We start from the raw sequence: 21,084 nt of genomic DNA on the forward strand, positions 1-21,084 counted from the left end.
TGGTGGCAGTGATTCAAAAGGGAAGCCATTGCACATATTCATACACGTCTTCTACTGGGAATCACATTAAATCATCTGACCATGGAATCTGAAAACACACACTCACAGACAACTCATAACTACAGTTATTCACCTTCTCCCCATGATAAAAATGGCATTAATGGTATAATTTTACAAAATATTTTTTATCCGAGTATATATTCCACCATCCTCTAGCCAACTCTGCTAGAGTTCTGAGTAAGTGGTCTATGTCTGAGACCTGCGGTTGAACCCTTACAGATAGCTTTATCATTGCCAGCATGCAACAGATGTAGGATTTTAAATTGAGCCAGTTTGATACAGCAGGAAAATAATCCTGCAGCAACAGAAAATGTGAATTATTAGGTGGGATATAACATTTTTGTAGGAGATGATCCATTTTTCAGTAGCACTTTACTTGACATGGTCATAATCATGTGTCATAACAGTTGAAATAACTTGTCATAACCTGTTATAATATGGTCATATCACTGTCACGATACATATATGTAGACCTGTTGTGACATATATTGCATTATTATATGGCTGGTTATGACACCTACATAAGAGTGTTAAAACCCACACAACCTACCACATAAGGGCAAACACTTCATGTCAACACTATGTTTATGTTATAGAGTTTTGTATTTATTGACCATGTTAAATGGTTATTGTCATTGGTGTCAGACATGTACCTACCCCAATGCTCTGTTGCTGATGACTGGGATGAATGCAGGTGCATGTTTCAGGAGCAGGACAAGACACCCTCTTTTAGACTGATCACTGACATAAGGGCAGGTACCTGCTAGGCCTATCTGGCTTATATGATTTTGATGACCATAATGCTTCTTGACAGTGTCATAAAGTCTATTTTCTTAGTCCAAGTAAAGTGACACAGGGTGGTGAAGTTATTTGAAATATGATACCTGTAAAGAATTCATTACAACATCCACAAAGTATTTAAGAAACAAACTTTTAAACGAAAGAAAAAACACATTTGTGTAGATGTCATAACCACCCACAAAATAACGCAATATACTGTTTGTCACAACATGTGTAAATATATGGGTCATGACAGTGTTATGAGAATATTATGACAGGTTTTGACAAGTTATGTCAGTTGTTCTGACACATTATGACATGGTTATGATGGCGTTCTAACTTGTTATGACACATTATGACATGGTTATGATGGCGTTCTAACTTGTTATGACACTGGGTTTCAAATAAAGTGTTACCAATTTTTCATAAGGGAAAATCAAGTCTGAAATTTCAAAGTGGAAATTACAAGCCTTTTTACACTTCAACTACACTACATTGCAGGAAAGTTCTCCTGCAGGAAAATTCTCCCTCCACATGGTGATCAAATTAAGATCCTACATCTGTAGGAGGTTCCAGAAAGAAATCACGCTTAGCTAAATACTGTCAGTCGCATACACATTATGTACACTTAATTGGCAAATAACTTGGCAAAGCAGGCTGTCCCATGAAACATTCTGGGGGATTCAAAAGGGTAGGTCCTCCACAGAAGCTGCATTACAGTGGTCTAAAGTAGGACTTTAAAGTTTGTAAATTCCATACAATAACTACTCAGCTCTTCTGCATTTAGTGTATCACAAGACGTGAGGGCCACTGAATACTTTAATACCCTGGTAGACTAAGGTATTTTCACTTCTCATTCAGAGTTTTCATGGTTTTCCCACAGACATAGTCCCTTTCATCTCGGGAACATACTTTACAATAGCACAAAGAATCCAAGGCAGTTACAAGAATAAAATAATTAGTCAGCATCACACCTCATGATATATATCGATGGTGTTTGGGGTTATCAGAGGACAAGGTTAGGTTCAGATCGGTTAGGATTTGTTGTGATTATTCTGGGCCGTATTCAAAGAGTCTCAGAGTAGGAGTGCTGACCTAGGGTCAGGTATGTGACTGTCCATGTAATCTTATTTATTATGATCTGAAAGGGAAATCTGATCGCATATCAGCACTCCTACTATGAAACTCTTGAAACTGGTGAGTACAAGCCATTGTGACTAAACAATTGGTGTTTTGAGTGGATGGATTCAGATTCTCAGTGACCCTGTGATGTTGGTCATGATGGATTGTATTGTGTGTCCTCTTCTTGAGGTGGGCCTTGCTTCACTTCTGAAGTTGCAGCAGAATGTTGAGGAACTGTCTCTGATTGGCTGAATATCACTTCCTCCTTTCAGACTCCGTCTGTGCAGAGGAACGAGAGAGAGAGATAGTGAAAGAGAGAGAAAAAGAAACAGACAGAGAGAATACACCCTGGCGTGAAGTTTTGATAACTGTGTAAATCTCTTTAGGACAAGGTGACTTTTATAAATCTATTTCCCTGTATTTACCCCCCAAAATGAAATGATATTTAGCTGCAAGTGTGGCTATCATAAAGAAATACAAACGCCATTTTGATCTGGACGAGAATGCCAAATTGAGGCAAAGGTAGGAATCACTGGATTAAGTATTGAAAATGAGTTAAAAGTAGTAATTCATAAATTAGGTACATTTCTTTAAATTGACAATTCTGTGAACTGTCTTGTCCAAGTTTTAAATTGACACAATACCTGTTAGCAAAGGTGTCAGCTGGAGATGATGTGCAGGAGCTTGCACAGATTTGTAGTTTTGAATGATGTCTACTTTGAAGCTAATTAGCATTTTTAATCTGAGACTAAATAGAGCCTAATATATTGACAAAAGTAATCTTTTTGATAACTAAAAGACAGATGAGTATTTTCCTTGTCTTCTCTTTACAGCATCAACCCTTTCCTTTCTAAATAGTGTTTTCCTGCAATGTTTAAAAAAAATATTGCGACATGCCTGGCTTGGCCTCTCTACTTTTGACAGATAGTGGCAACTCAAGAACAATCTGCCCAAATTGCACGTGCTTCCTTTCCTTCAGACTGTAGGCAATACGATAAAAAATGATCCACAACTTGTTTTTAAAAAAGAAGGTAAAAATCCTCTGTGGCCAGATCATGTTTTAGTAGTCTATTTAGAATTATTGTATTTATTTCTGTATAGACAGGAGTATGTTAATTAGGATATATAATTTTGGCAATTTAATTCAATTTACTTGAGGAAAATCTTAGCTTCCCCTAGCCTTATGGACTCGCTGCCTATGCTTGAAACCATAACAGCACGTAACTTCCATTCACTATTCGAGTGCAGGTTACGGATGAAGTTTGTTTTGTGGGCCACTCAAAATAAAAAAAACAAATCCTAACCCACTGGCCTTCCAAGTGGCGCAGCAGCCTAAGGCACTGCAGTGCTTGAGGTGTCATTACAGCCCCGGGTTCAATCCCAGGCTGTGTCACAGCTGGCAGTGACTGGGAGACCCATGAGGCGGTTAGGATAGGATTTGGCTGGCTGGGATTTTCTTGTCCCATCACTCTCTAGCGACTCCTTGCGGCGGGCCGGGCGCCTGCAAGGTGACTTCGGTTGCCAATTTTACAGTGTTTTCTCCGACACATTGGTCTGGCGTCTGGCTACCGGGTTACACTGTGCAGTGTGTCAAGAAGCAGTGCGGCTTGGCATGGTTGTGTTTCGGAGGACGAATGTCTCTCGACCTTCACCTCTCCCAAGTCCATACGGGAGTTGCAGTGATGGGACAAGACTGTAACTACCAATTGGATATCACAAAATTGGGGAGAAAAACAGGTAAAAAGTACAAACAAAATTATAATAATCAAATAATAATTATATATGTAAAGACCAGATTAAATTCAGAATAGTCTGATGGGTGAGAATATGATCAAGTGCTTGTCAAATTGTGAATGAGAGACTGATGAAGTGTGTGCAGCCTGTGCAAGAAACAGAGCAGAGCTCAGGCCTTTCATGCTTTTTTCAAATCATCATTATTAATTGCATCATTCAGCCTTAAAATTGATAACAACATCAAAACATATAGCCGTATCATAACTAAAGTTAAATAAATAACTCTAAATTAAGCATATAGGAGGATGTGCTTTGTTAACCGCTCAACACAGAATAGCCGCATGTGTGCGCTCCTTCAAATCATTTGGAGAAATGATCCTTTCTATTTTATTCAGCTATGTTCAATTGTATTCTTTATACTATAAAATAATCTAAAAATAATGACATGGAATTCAAAGCAGATCTTGTCTGCTAAATGAACTGTGTAGCCTACAGCCATATGGCATAGCCAGATCAGGGCGTAACATTTAAAAAGTATATATATTTTAACCTTCATTTAACTGTCAGTTAAGAAGTGGTGGCAGGTAGCCTAGTGGTTAGAGCGTTGGGTCAATCCCGGAGCTAACAAGGTAAATATCTGTCGTTATGCCCCTGAACAAGCCAGTTAACCCACTGTCAGCAGCGTGATATGGGTTCCACATGTTTATTGAATGAAACGCACAAAAGCAATAAAGAACGAACGAAACGTGAAGTAAATGAAGTGCTCACCGGCAACTCCACATAAACAAGATCCCACAAAACACAGTGGGGAAATGGCTGCCTAAATATGATCCCCAATCAGAGACAACAAAAAACAGCTGCCTCTGATTGGGAACCATACCAGGCCATCATAGAAATTAACAACCTAGATTACCCACCCTAGTCACACCCCGACCTAACCAAAATAGAGAATAAAAAGGCTCTCTATGGTCAGGACGTGACACCCACTGTTCCTAGGCCATCATTGTAATTTAGAATTTATTCTTAACTGACTTGCCTAGTTAAACAAAGGTTAAATAAATAAAATAACAAATTCTTATTTACTATGATGGCCTAGGAACAGTGGGTTAACATCCTTGTTCGGGGGCAGAACGACAGGTTTTACCTTGTCAGCTCAGAGATTCAATCTAGCAACCTTTTGGTTACTGGCCCAACTCTAACCACTAGGCTACCTGCTAATAATAATAACAACTCAGAATATGCTATTCTGTTCTTCTGAAATAGGCTACATTTTCTTCATATCATGTTTCTTTAGACCTGTCTAAAATAAATAATGGATTTACTGTGATGGTTTAGACTATATTACTTTTTAAAATGTAGATGTTTCAACAGTCTGCATCAGTGTGTGGAAGCCAGGAGATGCTGAACGTGTTTATGTTAATTAACTGTCAATTACCGTGAGACCGACAGTTATTTGCTTGACAATCACATGCTGACAAAATGTCATGACCACCACAGCCCTAGTTTGGGCACACGCTTTGCTGTATCCCTTACTATCCTTTATGTATAACATCTCCATTCTCCACAGAGCACTAGCAATGCTGAAACCAGCGATGACACAGAGGTTCTTTTAATTAAGGATCGACGTCACATCAACAGGACAGCTGTAAATCTTGCAGAGCCTTTTGTCACCATAGCAGATTTTAGAGAAACAACAAATGTCGGTACATATAAGGGTCTTATATCGTCTGAAAGCTTAAATTCTTGGTAATATAACTGAACTGTCCAATTCACAGTAGCTATTACTGTGAAAAAATGCCATGCTATTGTTTGAGGAGAGCTTTGATAAGTTTGATAAATTCACCTCTGAAGGTGAAATGTGTGCTTACATTCTGAAATCTTGCTCTGATTTATCATCCAAAGGGTCCCAGACATAACGTGAAGTGTTGTTTTGTTAGATAAAATAATTTTTCATATCCTAAAAAGGTCCATAAAGCATGCACGATCTATTTTGTATTTCCACTCGTTCAATTTGCAAAGAAAGGAATCGGTGAAAATCTAACCCTAAACTTTGTTTCAACCAGGCAAATCCCATTCGTATGTATTCCTCAGAGATCCTAGAATGTAACCAGACTTCACTATATCATTAGGGGTGTAGTATATCCTATAGGACACCAAATTTGGTCAGAAAGCGACACCTTCATGGCAAGCCGATGACGTGGCCGATCTTCATTTGATCGACTGTATCTTTGTCAAATAAGCACCAATCGGGGTCAAACAAAGATAGCTATATAGCCAATGAGCTGGGCTTTACGGGAGTATCTGAAAACCCTCTGTCTGTCGCAAAATGTAGGTGCTAACCTTTTGTGACAGCATGCCTTTTCGTTTTGGACAAAAATTCTTAGGAAGTTATGAAAACTGGTTGTTTTGCAAATGTTGAACTTATAATATGGCTACTATTACTGGAAAATATAAATCAAAGTCCAAGTATACAGATTTGACGATATTCTTGTAGAAAAATTTAATATGAATGTAAATGTCTCCTTCACGATTTGCCCAAATGTACCTGGGTGACTTCACACTAAATGCCATGTAGTTCATTCATGCTTCAAGTTATCGGTCTGAAACGTTGCATATACACTGCTTCCATCATATGGACACCATCGGAATTACAACCAGAGTGATGGCTAGAACTGGGACCTTTCTCTTGCATTTCAAAGATGGTGGTAGAAAAATAACTCTTGTTTTTTTCTTTGTATTTTCTTCTACCAGATCTATTGTGTTATATTCTCCTACATTCAATTCATATTTCCACAAACTTCAAAACGTTTCCTTTCAAATTGTACCAAGAATATGCATATCCTTGCTTCAGGGCCTGAGCTACAGGCAGTTAGATTTTGGTATGTCATTTTAGGCGAAAATTGAAAAAAAGGGGGCTATCCCTAAGATTAAATGACCCCATACTCCATAGAGAAAGAGGCCAAAGTGGGCAACAGGCAAAGGGCAGGTTGAGTGCAGGTAATAGGCAAGCTGACTGTCAATTCCCCCCATGTGAAGTTGGGGTGGTAGCGTCTTGTATTGGTTCCCTATACCATTCTGAGAACCACCAGATCTACTATAGCAACTAAAAACAGCTCCACCTGGCCAGCTGCAAAGTTTTATGTTAGTAATTCCTCTGTAGTGACTGGAGACAGCTGTCAGCATAGAGATGGATAGATACAAGGACAGAGAGCTCTATTTTCATGTGATCGATTCCCCCCACTCATACACAAGTCACAGCTGTGAATTCTAAGATTCAGGAAAGGATACACATTGGCCCCTAAGGGTATCAGGTTAAATTTAGCAAACAATGTAAAACGATTGTCTTTTTGTCTTTAGGGCATCATTAAATTATACAAATGCCAACCACAGGTTTGATATTTTCAAAGGATGCATAATTCCACATCTCTTTCTCAAACACACCATTATATTCCAGGGTGTTTTCATGGCTACTGTACGTGCTCAAACACTCAACTAATGAAAGTGATAATGACCTCAGCATGACCTCAGTTTCTTCTACTGTGAGGGTGTTTACACACACACACACACACACACACACACACACACACACACACACACACACACACACACACACACACACACACACACACACACACACACACACACACACACACACACACACACACACACACACACACACACACACACACACACACACACACACACACACACACACACACACACACTGTGGCGCCATAAACCTCTCATCCAAACAGTAGCAACCAGGTCATCCATGACCAACTTCCTCGGAAATGAATGTCAAGGTGGTGAGGCAGTCAGGAAAACACATGCCAGAACATACCAGGGAACTGAAGGGAACAGGAACAATATGGCACTCACACAAGAGACACACACAGCATAAACACACTGTAGTTACACAATTCCCATGACAAACAGAGAAACATACACTGAATGATTCCTGGAGAAAACCCCCCCATCCCAGCTGTAGGGAATCATGCTGGTGACAACCATTAGCCTGAGAGCTACAAAATAGCCAACGAGGTCAATGAGGTCAGTGGACACCTTCTTTGAGATCTATGGAGGGAGAGAGTGAAGGATGACTTCCTAGAGAGAGAGAGACGAGACTGATACACACACACACACACTCACCATCTTCTTTGCGCAGGAAACACTTCCAAAGACAGAAGCAGAGACATATGACCAGCAAAGCAGCTACAGTGGTCACAGAGATTAAGATGGTCAGAGCTGTCCCAACTAGAGAGAGAGAGAGGGAGAGCAGAGACAGACAGAGAAAAATAGAAAAAGTGAGAGATTAAGAGAAACACGGAGAAAGAGACAGTGAGAGGGAGAATAAGATAGAGATTTAGAGAGACAAAGAGAAAGAGAGTAAGAGAGAGACAGTAAGAGAGAGGGAGAGAGATAAAGAGAGAGATTGAGAGAGATTGAGAGTGAGAGAGAGAGTGAGAGAGAGAGAGAAAGATAATCATCTAGAAACAATTCTAACTTTTTAAAGTACATGTTGATTGGTTCAGATTAAGTTTGGATTTCATCATGTACATATCTGATTTGACCATTTGGGCATGAACACTCATTGACCCTACTTGGCAATGACTTAAACAAAAACACATCTCAAATCTTAAACACTGTGTTTAGGTCAGTCATTAATGTTTATCCATCACTCAAGGATCAGTATTCTTGGCTTTGTCCTGGTTTGGTCTGGCTACTTAAAGAAAAATGTTAGCTCTGAGCCAAGATAACATAGCACTGTCTCCTCCCAATGTGTGTGCGTGTGTATATGTCTGTGTGTGCATGCACATTCGTGTTTGTCTCACTCACTCTTGGTGTTCATAGACACAGCGATGGGTGACTCCAGACCCTTATGGTGGACCAGGCATTTAACGGACACGTCCTTCAGCAGCCCTGATTGGACAGTGAGGGTGCTGATGACCAGGGTGGTCCCATCCCCCTGCTGGAGCTGTGATGTTACAGGGGGACCCATAGTTCGGTTGTCCCTCTCCACGTTCCACACTATCTCCACCGGGGGCCGTGATACGGCTGTACAGTTGGCCTCGATCACCCCTGGAGATGTGCTCTTGTAGCTCACCTGGGGTTTCGGCAGTACTGGGGAAGACACAGAGATAATCAAAGATCAATGTTGGGTTTAGTGAATCAGTGTGTTTTCAGGTGGGTTGACTTAACTATGACTTGGTCCTGCTTAGTGACTCCCAAGTGGTGCAGCGGTCTAAGGCACTGCATCTCAGTGCTAGAGGCGTCACTACAGACCCTGGTTTGATTCCAGGCTGTATCACAACAGGCTGTGATTGGGAGTCCCATAGGGCGGCGCCCATCGTCCGGGTTAGGGTTTGGCCAGAGTAGGCTTTCATTGTATATAAGAATTTGTTCTTAACTGACTTGCCGAATTAAATAAAGCTAAAAAAAATTGATGACATGGATCACAAGAGAAAATCAACTTATTTGGACAGAGAATGGATGTCACAGATAAAATCAATATGTGAAAAACTAACAACTGTAGGAATCTTGTGACTATGTGCATACTTTACTTGAGATCCATACGCAACAAATCATCTCTGTTTTCAATTGTCTGTTCTCAGAGCTGCAGTAGGAATGTTTTTCATTGGAATTTAGAACATTTGTGTTGGCGAGAACTGATCTGGCTGGCCACAGATATTTGGCCCTGATAGCACAGCTGCAGTAGAGTGTCTTAACAGGCGTTTCAACTGAACCACATGAACCACCAATCTGGAGTAGATCTGTGGTAGAGGTGGAGCAACCCCAGGAGGAATTCAGACAACAGAACATTGCACTGTGATATGTACCAAGACTGCTATCTACTACAATAGCACTGTGATATGTACCAAGACTGCTATCTACTGCAATAGCACTGTGATATGTACCAAGACTGCTATCTACTGCAATAGCACTGTGATATGTACCAAGACTGCTATCTACTACAATAGCACTGTGATATGTACCAAGACTGCTATCTACTACAATAGCACTGTGATATGTACCAAGACTGCTATCTACTACAATAGCACTGTGATATGTACCAAGACTGCTATCTACTACAATAGCACTGTGATATGTACCAAGACTGCTATCTACTACAATAGCACTGTGATATGTACCAAGACTGCTATCTACTACAATATCACTGTGATATGTACCAAGACTGCTATCTACTACAATATCACTGTGATATGTACCAAGACTGCTATCTACTACAATAGCACTGTGATATGTACCAAGACTGCTATCTACTACAATAGCACTGTGATATGTACCAAGACTGCTATCTACTACAATAGCACTGTGATATGTACCAAGACTGCTATCTACTACAATAGCACTGTGATATGTACCAAGACTGCTATCTACTACAATAGCACTGTGATATGTACCAAGACTGCTATCTACTACAATAGCACTGTGATATGTACCAAGACTGCTATCTACTGCAATAGCACTGTGATATGTACCAAGACTGCTATCTACTGCAATAGCACTGTGATATGTACCAAGACTGCTATCTACTACAATAGCACTGTGATATGTACCAAGACTGCTATCTACTGACATAGCACTGTGATGTCATACAGTACAGAGAAAGAAATCAAGTATATTTCCCCCCTTGTTAGTCTTATTCCCTATATTTTAATCTCAGTCTTCCTCCTCCACCCAGATTTCAAACGAGAGAGAGAGAGAGAGAGAGAGAGAGAGAGAGAGAGAGAGAGAGAGAGAGAGAGAGAGAGAGAGAGAGAGAGAGAGAGAGAGAGAGAGAGAGAGAGAGAGAGAGAGAGAGAGAGAGAGAGAGAGAGAGAGAGAGAGAGAGAGAGAACAAACACGTCCATCAAAAAAAAGAGAGTCAAATCTTTGCTGGCTTTATTGACTTTAAAAAAGCATTTGATTCTATTTGGCACGAACGGCTATTCTTCAAAATTCTCCAAAGTGGACTTGGTGTTAAGGTTAATTGTTTCATAAAATGTATGTACACAGAAAACAAGTGTGCAATAAAAATAAAAAACCAAAGAACATCATTATTTTCACAACGTCGAGGTGTGAGACAAGGCGGCAGTTTGAGTGCAAACCTTTTCATCATTTATATAAATGAATTAGCAGACATGTTGGACCATTCTGCAGCCCAAAGTACCTGCTATCTGCTGATGATTTGGTTCTTCTGTTACCAACCAAAGAAGGTCTTCAACAGAACCTTAACATTCTAGAGCAATATTGCCATAATTGGGCCCTGGCAGTAAATAAAAAAACTAAAATGATGATTTTCCAGAAAAAAAGCCAGATGTCAGAAACACAAAAATAAATTCACCTTGAACAACACCATAATTGAACACTCACAATTACTCATACCTTGGTCTGACCATATCTGCATCTGGAAATTTTTATATGGCAGTGAATGCACTCAAAGAAAAGCCCTCAGAGCATTGCATGCAATTAAAATGAAATTATTCAAAATCAACTACCCAATTAAAATTTGACAGTGTAATCCTACCAATAGCTCTTTATGGAAGTGAGATTTGGGGCCACTGAATAAACTGGACTTTAAAATGTGGGACAAACATCCAATTGAAACCCTACATGCAGAATTATGTTGGATAATTCATGTCGGGCAGAATTGGGCCGTTTTCCAGTGGCAATGAAAGTAGAAAAATATTATTCACATTTTGGCTCCACCTAAATTCAAGTCCAAATTCAAGTCTCCAATTTAAAGCACTTCAAACTCAAGAGCAGAGCACAGAAACAAGCCCTCTCAGTCAGCTGGTGTTGGACTTCACCAACCAAGCTGACACCAGCACTGCTTCAAAAGAAAGAATTCAAATAAATTAAATCATGAACCAACCAATATGAATTGGCTGATTATCTCTACTCTGTCAGAGATACGAAGCAGAGACAGATCCTTACCAAGTACAGGCTGAGTGACCACCAATTGGCAATAGAAACCAGCAGACGTAAAAAGACATGGCTTCCCAAAGAAGAGCGTGTATGTGGTCTCTCCACGACAAGGGAAGGTAGAAACAGAGACGTAAAGACATGACTACCCAAAGAAGAGCGTGTATGTGGTCTCTCCACGACAAGGGAAGGTAGAAACAGAGACGTAAAGACATGACTACCCAAAGAGGAGCGTGTATGTGGTCTCTCCACAACAAGGGAAGGTAGAAACAGAGACGTAAAGACATGACTACCCAAAGAGGAGCGTGTATGTGGTCTCTCCACGACAAGGGAAGGTAGAAACAGAGACGTAAAGACATGACTACCCAAAGAGGAGCGTGTATGTGGTCTCTCCACGACAAGGGAGGTAGAAACAGAGACGTAAAGACATGACTACCCAAAGAGGAGCGTGTATGTGGTCTCTCCACGACAAGGGAAGGTAGAAACAGAGACGTAAAGACATGACTACCCAAAGAGGAGCGTGTATGTGGTCTCTCCACGACAAGGGAAGGTAGAAACAGAGACGTAAAGACATGACTACCCAAAGAAGAGCGTGTATGTGGTCTCTCCACGACAAGGGAGGTAGAAACAGAGATGCACTTTCTCCTTTACTCTGAGAAATATTCCTCACTATCAGATTCATTGTTCACAGAGATTACTACATTTATTCCAAATGGTAATTTATTAATCTCAGAGGAAAAACAAAAGATACTCATGGGTGAATGAGTAACGGCTCCTCTTGCAGCCAAATATGTATTTGCCTCCCATAGCCTGAGAGACACTGAATAATATCTGCATAGTAATCAGTAACTTCATTATTATTAGTATTATTTTTATTATTATTATTATTATTGTGATTACTTTTCCAAATAGTAGTGGTACGGGCAGTAGGTGTCACGCCTTGGTCATTGTATTTTGTTTTTTTGTTATATGTTTGGGTAGGCCAGGGTGTGACATGGGTTTATATGTTGTTTTCGTATTGGGGTTTGTATTATTTGGGATCCCGGCTGATTAGGGTTGTGGTATAGATTTGGCTGCCTGAGGCGATTCCTAATCAGTCAGGTGATTCTCGTTGTCTTGCATTGGGAACCATATTTAGGCAGCCTTAGTTTCGCTTTGTATTTCGTGGGTGATTGTTCCTGTTTCTGTGTTGTAGTCACCAGATAGGCTGTAATTAGTTTCTCGTTCCGTTCTGTTGTTTTTGTATTTAGTATCAGTTATTTCATGTACCGCGTTTTCTTTCATTAAAGTCATGAGTAACCAACACGCTGCATTTCGGTCCGACTCTCTTTTTTCAACAGAAAAACGCCGTTACAGTAGGGGTGATGGTAATGATAGAAGTTTAATCATTGGTGGGAAAAGTACCCAATTGTCATACTTGGTGACAGGTAGCCTAGTGGTTTGGTTACTGGATCAAATCCCGAGCTGACAAGGTTCAAATCTGTTGTTCTGTCCCTGAGCAAGACGTGGATGTCGATTATGGCAGCCCCACGCACCTCTCTGATTTAGAGGGGTTGGGTTAAATGCAGAAGATACATTTCAGTTGAATGCATTCAGTTATACAACTGACTAGGTATCCCCCTTTGCCTACTTGAGTAAAAGTAAAGATACCTTAATAGAAAATTACTCAAGTAAAAGTGAAAGTCACACAGTAAAAGTCAAAGTATTTTGTTTTAAATATACTTAAATATCAAAAGTAAATGTAATTGCTAAAATATACTTAAGAATTGAAAGTAAAATTATAAATAATTTAAAATTAGAATGCCATTTGGCCCTAAACAGAGTGTTCACAGTGGCAGAATAACTGACCACTGTGACTGACCCAAACTTTGACTACCGTATGTACAGACTCAGTGAGCATAGCCTTGCTATTGAGAGAGGCTGCCATAGGCATACCTGGCTCTCAAGAGAAGACAGGCTATGTGCACACTGCTCACAAAATGAAGTGGAAACTGTGCTGTACTTCCTAACTTCCTGCCAAATGTATGACCATATTAGAGACACATATTTCCCTCAGATTACACACATCCCCAAAGAAAAAAGAAAAAAACCTAACAATTTTGATAAACTCACATATCTACTGGATGAAATTCCAGTGTGCCATCACAGCAGCAAGATGTGTGACCTGTTGCCACAAGAAAAGGGCAACCAGTGAAGAACAAACGCCATTGTAAATACAACCCAAGTTTATGTTTATTTATTTTCCCTTTTGTCGACCATTACAGCACTGTATATAGACGTGATATGACATTTGAAATGTCTTTATTCTTTTGGAACTTCTGTGAGTGTAATGTTTACTCTTCATTTTATTCTTTATTTAACTTTTGTTGATTATCTAGTTCACTTGCTTTGGCAATGTTAACATATGTTTCCCACGCCAATAAAGCCCTTAAATTGAAATTGAATTGAAATAATTAAATTGAGGGATATGGCACAGGTTTTTCTGTTTGAATCGCTGGAAGTTCAATTTGAGACAAAAGCCTTGCTGTTTGACTGGGCTGACAGGGAAAAGACAGAGAGAGGGAGAGCAAGAAGGAGAGAACGGGGAAAAGGGAGAGAGAGGGAGGGTTGATGAGACAGTAGGGAGCACTGTCTGCCTGAAACAGTAATACAGTCATGACTTTGGGTGTCACACTTTACACCCCCCCTCTCTCCCTTTAATAGATCCATTCTTCAGTGCTAATGTAAACTCTCTGTCAGTGTTACCTCAGTGAGACACAGCCATAGAAATAAAATGAATAGAAAGGGCGTCTCCATTCAAGTCAATGATGGCATAATGGGTGGACTGGCAGCCATTTTGAGTGTACCCATGCCAAGAAGTAAAATCAGGAAGTGTACCCTTCAATCTTTGCTGTGATTTGTTGAGTCAATTCAACTGACATTATGAAAAATACATTCCATTGCATGAGCCACATCAGTTAGCATCATTTTAATGAACATTCTACATTACCATGGCAATCCAGCATCAGTTGGTAGAACATTTCAAAATAACGTGGAAATTATTGCATCACAATACCAGGCCTGTGTGTACCAGTGTACCAGTCAATTGCCAGTCCGTTCCATTCATGCTTATTTCTATGGACACACCACCAGCCTGGGTTTGTGTTCCACTTAATCACACAAACACCACTTACTACAACTTCAAACAGCCAGAAAAATAATGATGAACGAACACTGATTTGGAACTAGTGTGTGTGTGTGTGTGTGTGTGTGTGTGTGTGTGTGTGTGTGTGTGTGTGTGTGTGTGTGTGTGTGTGTGTGTGTGTGTGTGTGTGTGTGTGTGTGTGTGTGTGTGTGTACCTGTACTTCTTCCCTGAAGAGCCCTTACCTGCAACAGATGGACCTAATTTTCAGCCACAAACATGTCAAGAACAGCTCAGTATTTGATACACCTCTTTCACTGTTACTACTACAGTTTCCGTCATTTAAGACTGTCAACGTTGTCAGTGGACACAGAGGTCAGAGCACGCACTCGTGCACACACACACTTTGTCAAATAATCTCCCTCCCTTCCTTAGGTGAAACTATGCAGAAGCAACCACCAAAAAAAACTCCCAGTGCTCTAACCTAATATTTGACAACATATCGACCACCATCAGCCAATCACAACAGCAGTATTATTTCTCACTTTAGGGTCTGCACTGTATGTTACTATAACAGAAGAGTGATAACTCTCCTCTATGGAGTGAAAGAGAGCATTCACCAGTCTGGTTTGTTCAGCACAGTCAGGTCTGTATCATGTTAACTATCATGCTGGGGATTCAAACATCATGCACTACCTATCACTCGACAGTAAACCCATTCAACACAGTGTAAAGCGCAAGCACCTGAAAGTGGGTATGCTGGCAATATATTTAATCATCATTACTATAAGTTACTATCATTACTGTAGACGCTATTAGACAGTGAGGAGGATGTTTAGCTTAACCCTGGCAACGACAGTGAAGAAGGTGTATGTAGAGTAACCTTTCCTACCAAAGACAATGAGGCAGACGGTAGCACTCTTGGTTCGCTCTGGGTAGGTGTGGTACTCGCATGTGTAGCAGCCCTCATCCTGGATGCTGACTGGTCTGATGGACAGCTGGCTGTGGGAGAGGGAGGGGGTCAGCCAGGCCCTCTCCTGGTAGGGCGGCTCGATCATGGGGTCGCTGCGCTTGGCATAGGAGGCTACTCCGCTGGAGTCTCCCTGCTCTGCTGTGTGTCTCCACAACACCTGCTGTACCTTCTCTGGCAGGCCATAGGAGCAAGACAGGACTACCGCCTTACCCCTCACCGCTGTCTTGTTACCCTCTGCAGTCACACGGGCTGGAGGAGAGGAAAACAACATGTTCACACAAACAGATAGACACACACACACGTACTATGCTATCTGTGCGTCTACCATTCTGTCTGCAACAGCAGTTTCTGATTAGCAGTATGAGCCTCCCCTCCTCAGCCCTCCCCTCCTCACAGTCTGTGACCGCACAGGATCTGTCAGAAATACATGGGTGTGCTCCCACGGCTTCTATGCTACATATGGGAACATATGACAACAGCACATGGGGATGGGAGTCATGACATCTCTCTACATCCATCAGAGTACATCCCTATAGTATAGAGGTTTATCAAAAGAGGAGTGAATACCTGATTCAGAGGGTTTGGGTTAAATGCAGAAGACACATTTCAGTTAAATGCATTCGGTTGTGCAACATGACTAGGTATCTCCTTTCCTGAATCAGTCTCCAGACAGGTAGCAAGGAACCACGGAGTCCACTGAGAACAAAGAAAGGCACCAAACAAAGGATGGGCAGAAAGTGGAGTATAAATTGAGTTCAGAATCAGCAACAGGCTACTTTTAAATGTTATGTGAGTGATGCCCATGCTGCTGACCAGAAACACCCTATGTCCAGCCCTTTCTTTCTAATCCTCACTCTCTCTCTCTCTCTCTCTTCCTGTTGTTTGTCCCCTTAACGCCTCCAGACACTGTATCTGAATACAGAAAACCTCTGCCCCCTTCCTCCATCCCTCTGTTGAGGGATTAACTCCTCTAAGATCAAAGATTGGCAAGGAGGGAGTGAAGGAGGGCAGGAAAGAGAGAAGTACAAAACAATGATTGGGACATGCCCATGTACTCAGCTGTGACACTCAGACTACAATCACAGAGTAACACAGCAATGGCAAAGAGGAAATCTGAACATTCTCCTCTATTCACATGTGACGGTGAGGCAGGTGCGTCCCTCCTGCGATCCTGAGGGGTAAAGGTCAAAGATGCAGGTGTAGCAGCCCTCGTCTCTGAAGCCCACCCTGCGGATGGTGATGGCTGAGGTGTCCTTGGGGGAGGGGGCCAGCTCGACATGCTGCTGGCCGCTCACGCTGTCCTTCTGGCTGGGCTCGTAGGTCAACAGAGTCTTGTTCTGGACATCCAGCCAGCGCACCTGTTTCAGGCTGTCCCCACGCCCCTTAGACACCATGCAGGACAGAGTGAAGGGGAGCTCCACTGGGGCCTCCATGCGCTCGGGGGCTGTTACCTTGCCTGGGACATGGATAGGGGAGGGGACAACAGGGATCACAGATCAGTCAGACAACTCATGCACTTGTTGTTTGACTGATCTGCCCATTACATTTTGATGTGTTACAGCCTGAATGTAATATGTCAATAAGTATGGAACCCATTTGTTTTGGAAAGTCTAAATACGTTCAGGAGTAAAAGTCTCACAAAAAGTTGCATGGACTCACTCTGTGAGTAATAATAGTGTTTAACATGATTTTTGAATGACTACCTCATCTCTTTACCCCACACATACATACATACATTAAGGACCCTCAGTCGAGAAATGAATTTCAAACACAGATTCAACCACAAAGACCAGAGAGGTTTTCCAATGCCTCGCAAAGAAGGGCAGCTATTGGTAGATGGGTATAAAAAAAACAGACATTGAATATCCAGAGGGGAAGAAGACCGCACAGGGATTTCACCATGAGGCTTATGGCTGTGATAGGAGAAAACAGAAAATGGATCAACAACATTGTAGTTAATCCACAATACTAACCTTATTGACAGAACGAAAAATGGAAGCCTGTACAGAATTCAAATATTCCAAAACATGCATCCTGTTTGCAACACGGCACTAAATTAATATTTAAAGAAATGTGGCAAAGCAATTCACTTTTTGTTCTGAACAGAAAGTGTTATGTTTCAGACAAATCCAATACAACACATTACTGAGTTCCACTCTCTATATTTTCTTTTCATATGCAAGGACTAGGAAGTTTTGCACAGGGATTTTCCTAGATGAAAACCTGGTTCAGTCTGCTTTCCACTATTTCAGCCACACCCGTTGCTGACAGGTCGAGCACACAGCAAAGCAATCTCCATAGACAAACATTGGCAGTAGATTGGCCTTACTGAAGAGCTCAATGACTTTCAACGTGGCACCATCATAGGATGCCAAATTCCAACATATATTGTAAATTTTCTGCCCTGCTTGAGCTGCCCCGGTCAACCATACGTGCTGTTATTGTCAAATGGAAATGTCTAGGTGCAAAAACTTCTCAGCCGCGAAGTGGTAGGCCACACAAGCTCACAGAACAGGACCGCAGAGTGCTGAAGCGCACAGCCCGTAAAAGTCATCTGTCCTGGTTGCAACACTCACTACCGAGTTCCAAACTGCCTCTGGAAGCAAAGTCAGCACAATAACTGTTCATCGGGAGCTTCATGAAATGGGTTTCTATTTCCGAGTAGCCGCACACAAGCCTAAGATCACCACGAGCAATGTCAAGCGTCGGCTGGAGTGGTGTAAAGCTCGCCTCCATTGGACTGTGGAGCAGTGGAAATGTGTTCTCTGGAGTGACGAATCACACTTCACCATCTGGCATCCCGACGGACGACTCTGTGTTTTGGCGGATGCCAGGAGAACGCTGCCTGCCTGAATCCATAGTGGTCTGGGGCTGTTTTTCATGGTTTGGACTAGGCCCCTTAGTTGCAGTGAAGGGAAATCTTAACGGTACAGCATACAAAGACATTCTAGACAATTCTGTGCTTCCAACTTCGTGGCAACAGTTTGGGGAAGGCCCTTTCCTGTTTCAGCATGACAATGCCCCCATGCACACAGAAAAGTCCATACAGAAATGGATTGTCGAGATTAGTGTGGAAGAACTTGACTGGCCTGCACATAGCCCTGACCTCAATCCCATTGAACAACTTTGGGATGAATTGGAACGCCAACTGCGAGCCAGGCCTAATCGCCCAACAATCAGTGCCCAACCTCACGAATGCTCTTGTGACTGAATGGAAGCAAGTCCCTGCACCAATGTTCCAACATCTAGTGGAAAGCCTTCCTAAAAGAGTGGAGGCTGTTATAGCAGCAAAGGTTAGACCAACTCCATCCATATCATTGACCATGACTTTGGAATGAGATGTTCGATGAGCAAGTGTCCACATACTTTAGGTCATGTAGTGTACTTATCTAAATGTGATATTTCTGTATTTAATTTTCAATAAATGTAAGAAAATGACTAAAAACATGTTTCCGTCTTGTCATTATGGGGTATTGTGTGTAGATGGGTGAGCCATTGCTTTTATTTGAATACATTCAGGCAGTAACAAAGCAAAGTGTGGAATAAGCCAAGGGATATAAATCCTTTCTGAAGACACTGTATATGTGTAACACTGTACACAACATACTGTTTGGTGGAAACGTGCATAACCACAATAATGTGGTGAACTTACTAATAGAAATAAAAATGTGTCAATATGTCTAGTGCTATGTCCACTCACCCTGCAGTCTGACCACCATCAGTACGGACACACACAGCTGCAGGCATCGCACCAGGGAGGACTCACACATCATAGTCTGCATTGGGCAGAGTAGACATTCATGGGCGGGGGTCAAAGTTCAAAGCTTTCCAGGACCAGGGTAGGCCACCACGGACTAAAATTGTTTTTAATAACCATGTTTCTGTACAATCATCTGAAAGGATGTTACCTTACAGATCTGAACACTGTTTGAGTGATTTAAACAAGCCTCATCTTACATCTGCTCTTGACACACGTCTCCTATGAAAGATAAGGAGAACACACAGAGGGTGAAACAAACACACACATCCATGAATCTGGCTTAATCCAGTTTGGAAGTCTGCCTCTGAACTGTTAACATAGGATCAGTTACTTAACCTTAGAAATGTGAAGGCAAAATGAAGGGCTTCATTCTACCATCAATGGACTGGCCATTACACACAGGCCAGCTGCCTTTCTCTGGCAGAATGAGTCTCCACTTGCTCCATTGAGGATAAATGATAACTTCTGACCAAGCACAGACCGTAATAAGGCCTAACACACCTAAAATAAAAACCTTGATTCCACAGTGAAAATAAAGGCTATTTTGAGTCATACCCAGAAGGCTGTGTTTCAATTTCTTGAATAAGATTAAGCCACCTGACAATCTTTAAAATAATTATTGTAAAAAAAATATAAAAACTGCTAGCTCCTGAACACAATCCCATTTTGCTTTGTCAATTTGACCAGAGTTAAAGGGAGCACGAAATCATCTCACATCTCTCTGAAAACTATCTTCTTTAGTTACAAATAGGCTATATATTGTTGCTACCACATTGATGTTGTCACAACATTAAAGGAAATCATTAGCCGATCAACATTTAAGTGGACCATATTAGTAATACCTTTTACCCCCACAATGAAGGATCAACATTTAAACAAAGATTTCACAGGTGTATGATGCAGAATATACAAATCCAAAGTAGTATCCGAATAATTAGAGCGACTTTGGGCACTACAAGCCACTTTCTATCCTGAAACTTGATCTTAAAATATAATTAAAAGCTTACCTCTGTTGTAGCTTGCGGGCGTTACTTTGGCAGCTAGTCCGATCACTGTACTTTCATGGTCCGTGTATTTACATCTATTTCATAGACTGTCTATTACGGTTGTAAAGAGCAGCGCCAGATAAAACACCGCCCATCTGTGAGTCTACAAATCAGGACCAAATTGTGTGCATAAGAAAGGATGTTGGACAACAACTGAAATACGTGTATTTTCTCAATGTATGAACGTCATGTTTCCAACACTAGTCGTGCTTTGGGGCGAATTAATTGCATGTTCTTTTTATCGCACTTGTTTGCAGTGGGGACAAAAAGGCGCACCTATCGCTTCAACAGCGTGAGGTGTGAGAGTGCTGCCCTCTAGTGGTTGGCATTTAAAGTACATTGGGAGTGTACGACCAATTCTATCACTACAGAGACACACTGAAGTGAAACTAAGCAGGCGTTGCAGTTCAGATCAATTATTTTTAGAAACCAGACTTTAATTCATTTGAGAGTAAATACATTTGGACTTTTTAAAACTTTTCTGGGGGATATATTTTTTTTTTAAATGGGCAGAGATAAAATACTTCCGTTTTATAGCTAATCTCATGCTATTTTACACAT

General features: G+C 41.3%; 1 protein-coding gene across 5 annotated transcripts; it reads right to left on the minus strand.

Moving 5' to 3' along the window:
- Positions 1-977: 977 nt before the first annotated feature.
- On the minus strand, positions 978-20,766 carry zgc:113337 (uncharacterized protein LOC503741 homolog). 5 transcript variants are annotated; one of them, XM_046363623.1, is made up of 8 exons: positions 20,485-20,766; positions 19,675-19,696; positions 19,418-19,493; positions 16,853-17,173; positions 15,637-15,966; positions 8,533-8,817; positions 7,846-7,950; positions 978-2,241 (listed from the first exon to the last, which is right to left on the minus strand). In XM_046363623.1, exons 3-8 carry the CDS (start codon positions 19,488-19,490, stop codon positions 2,231-2,233), a joined length of 1,125 nt encoding a protein of 374 aa, XP_046219579.1. In that variant the 5' UTR covers positions 19,491-19,493; positions 19,675-19,696; positions 20,485-20,766; the 3' UTR covers positions 978-2,230. The 5 variants fall into 5 exon arrangements, with proteins under 5 accessions (XP_046219579.1, XP_046219577.1, XP_046219576.1 ...); XM_046363621.1 differs by having other exon boundaries at positions 19,631-19,696; XM_046363620.1 differs by having other exon boundaries at positions 19,626-19,696.
- Between the last annotated feature and the right edge of the window lie 318 nt (positions 20,767-21,084).

This window comes from Oncorhynchus gorbuscha, linkage group LG09 (assembly GCF_021184085.1).
Source record: "Oncorhynchus gorbuscha isolate QuinsamMale2020 ecotype Even-year linkage group LG09, OgorEven_v1.0, whole genome shotgun sequence".
NCBI classification, from domain to species: Eukaryota; Metazoa; Chordata; class Actinopteri; order Salmoniformes; family Salmonidae; genus Oncorhynchus; species Oncorhynchus gorbuscha.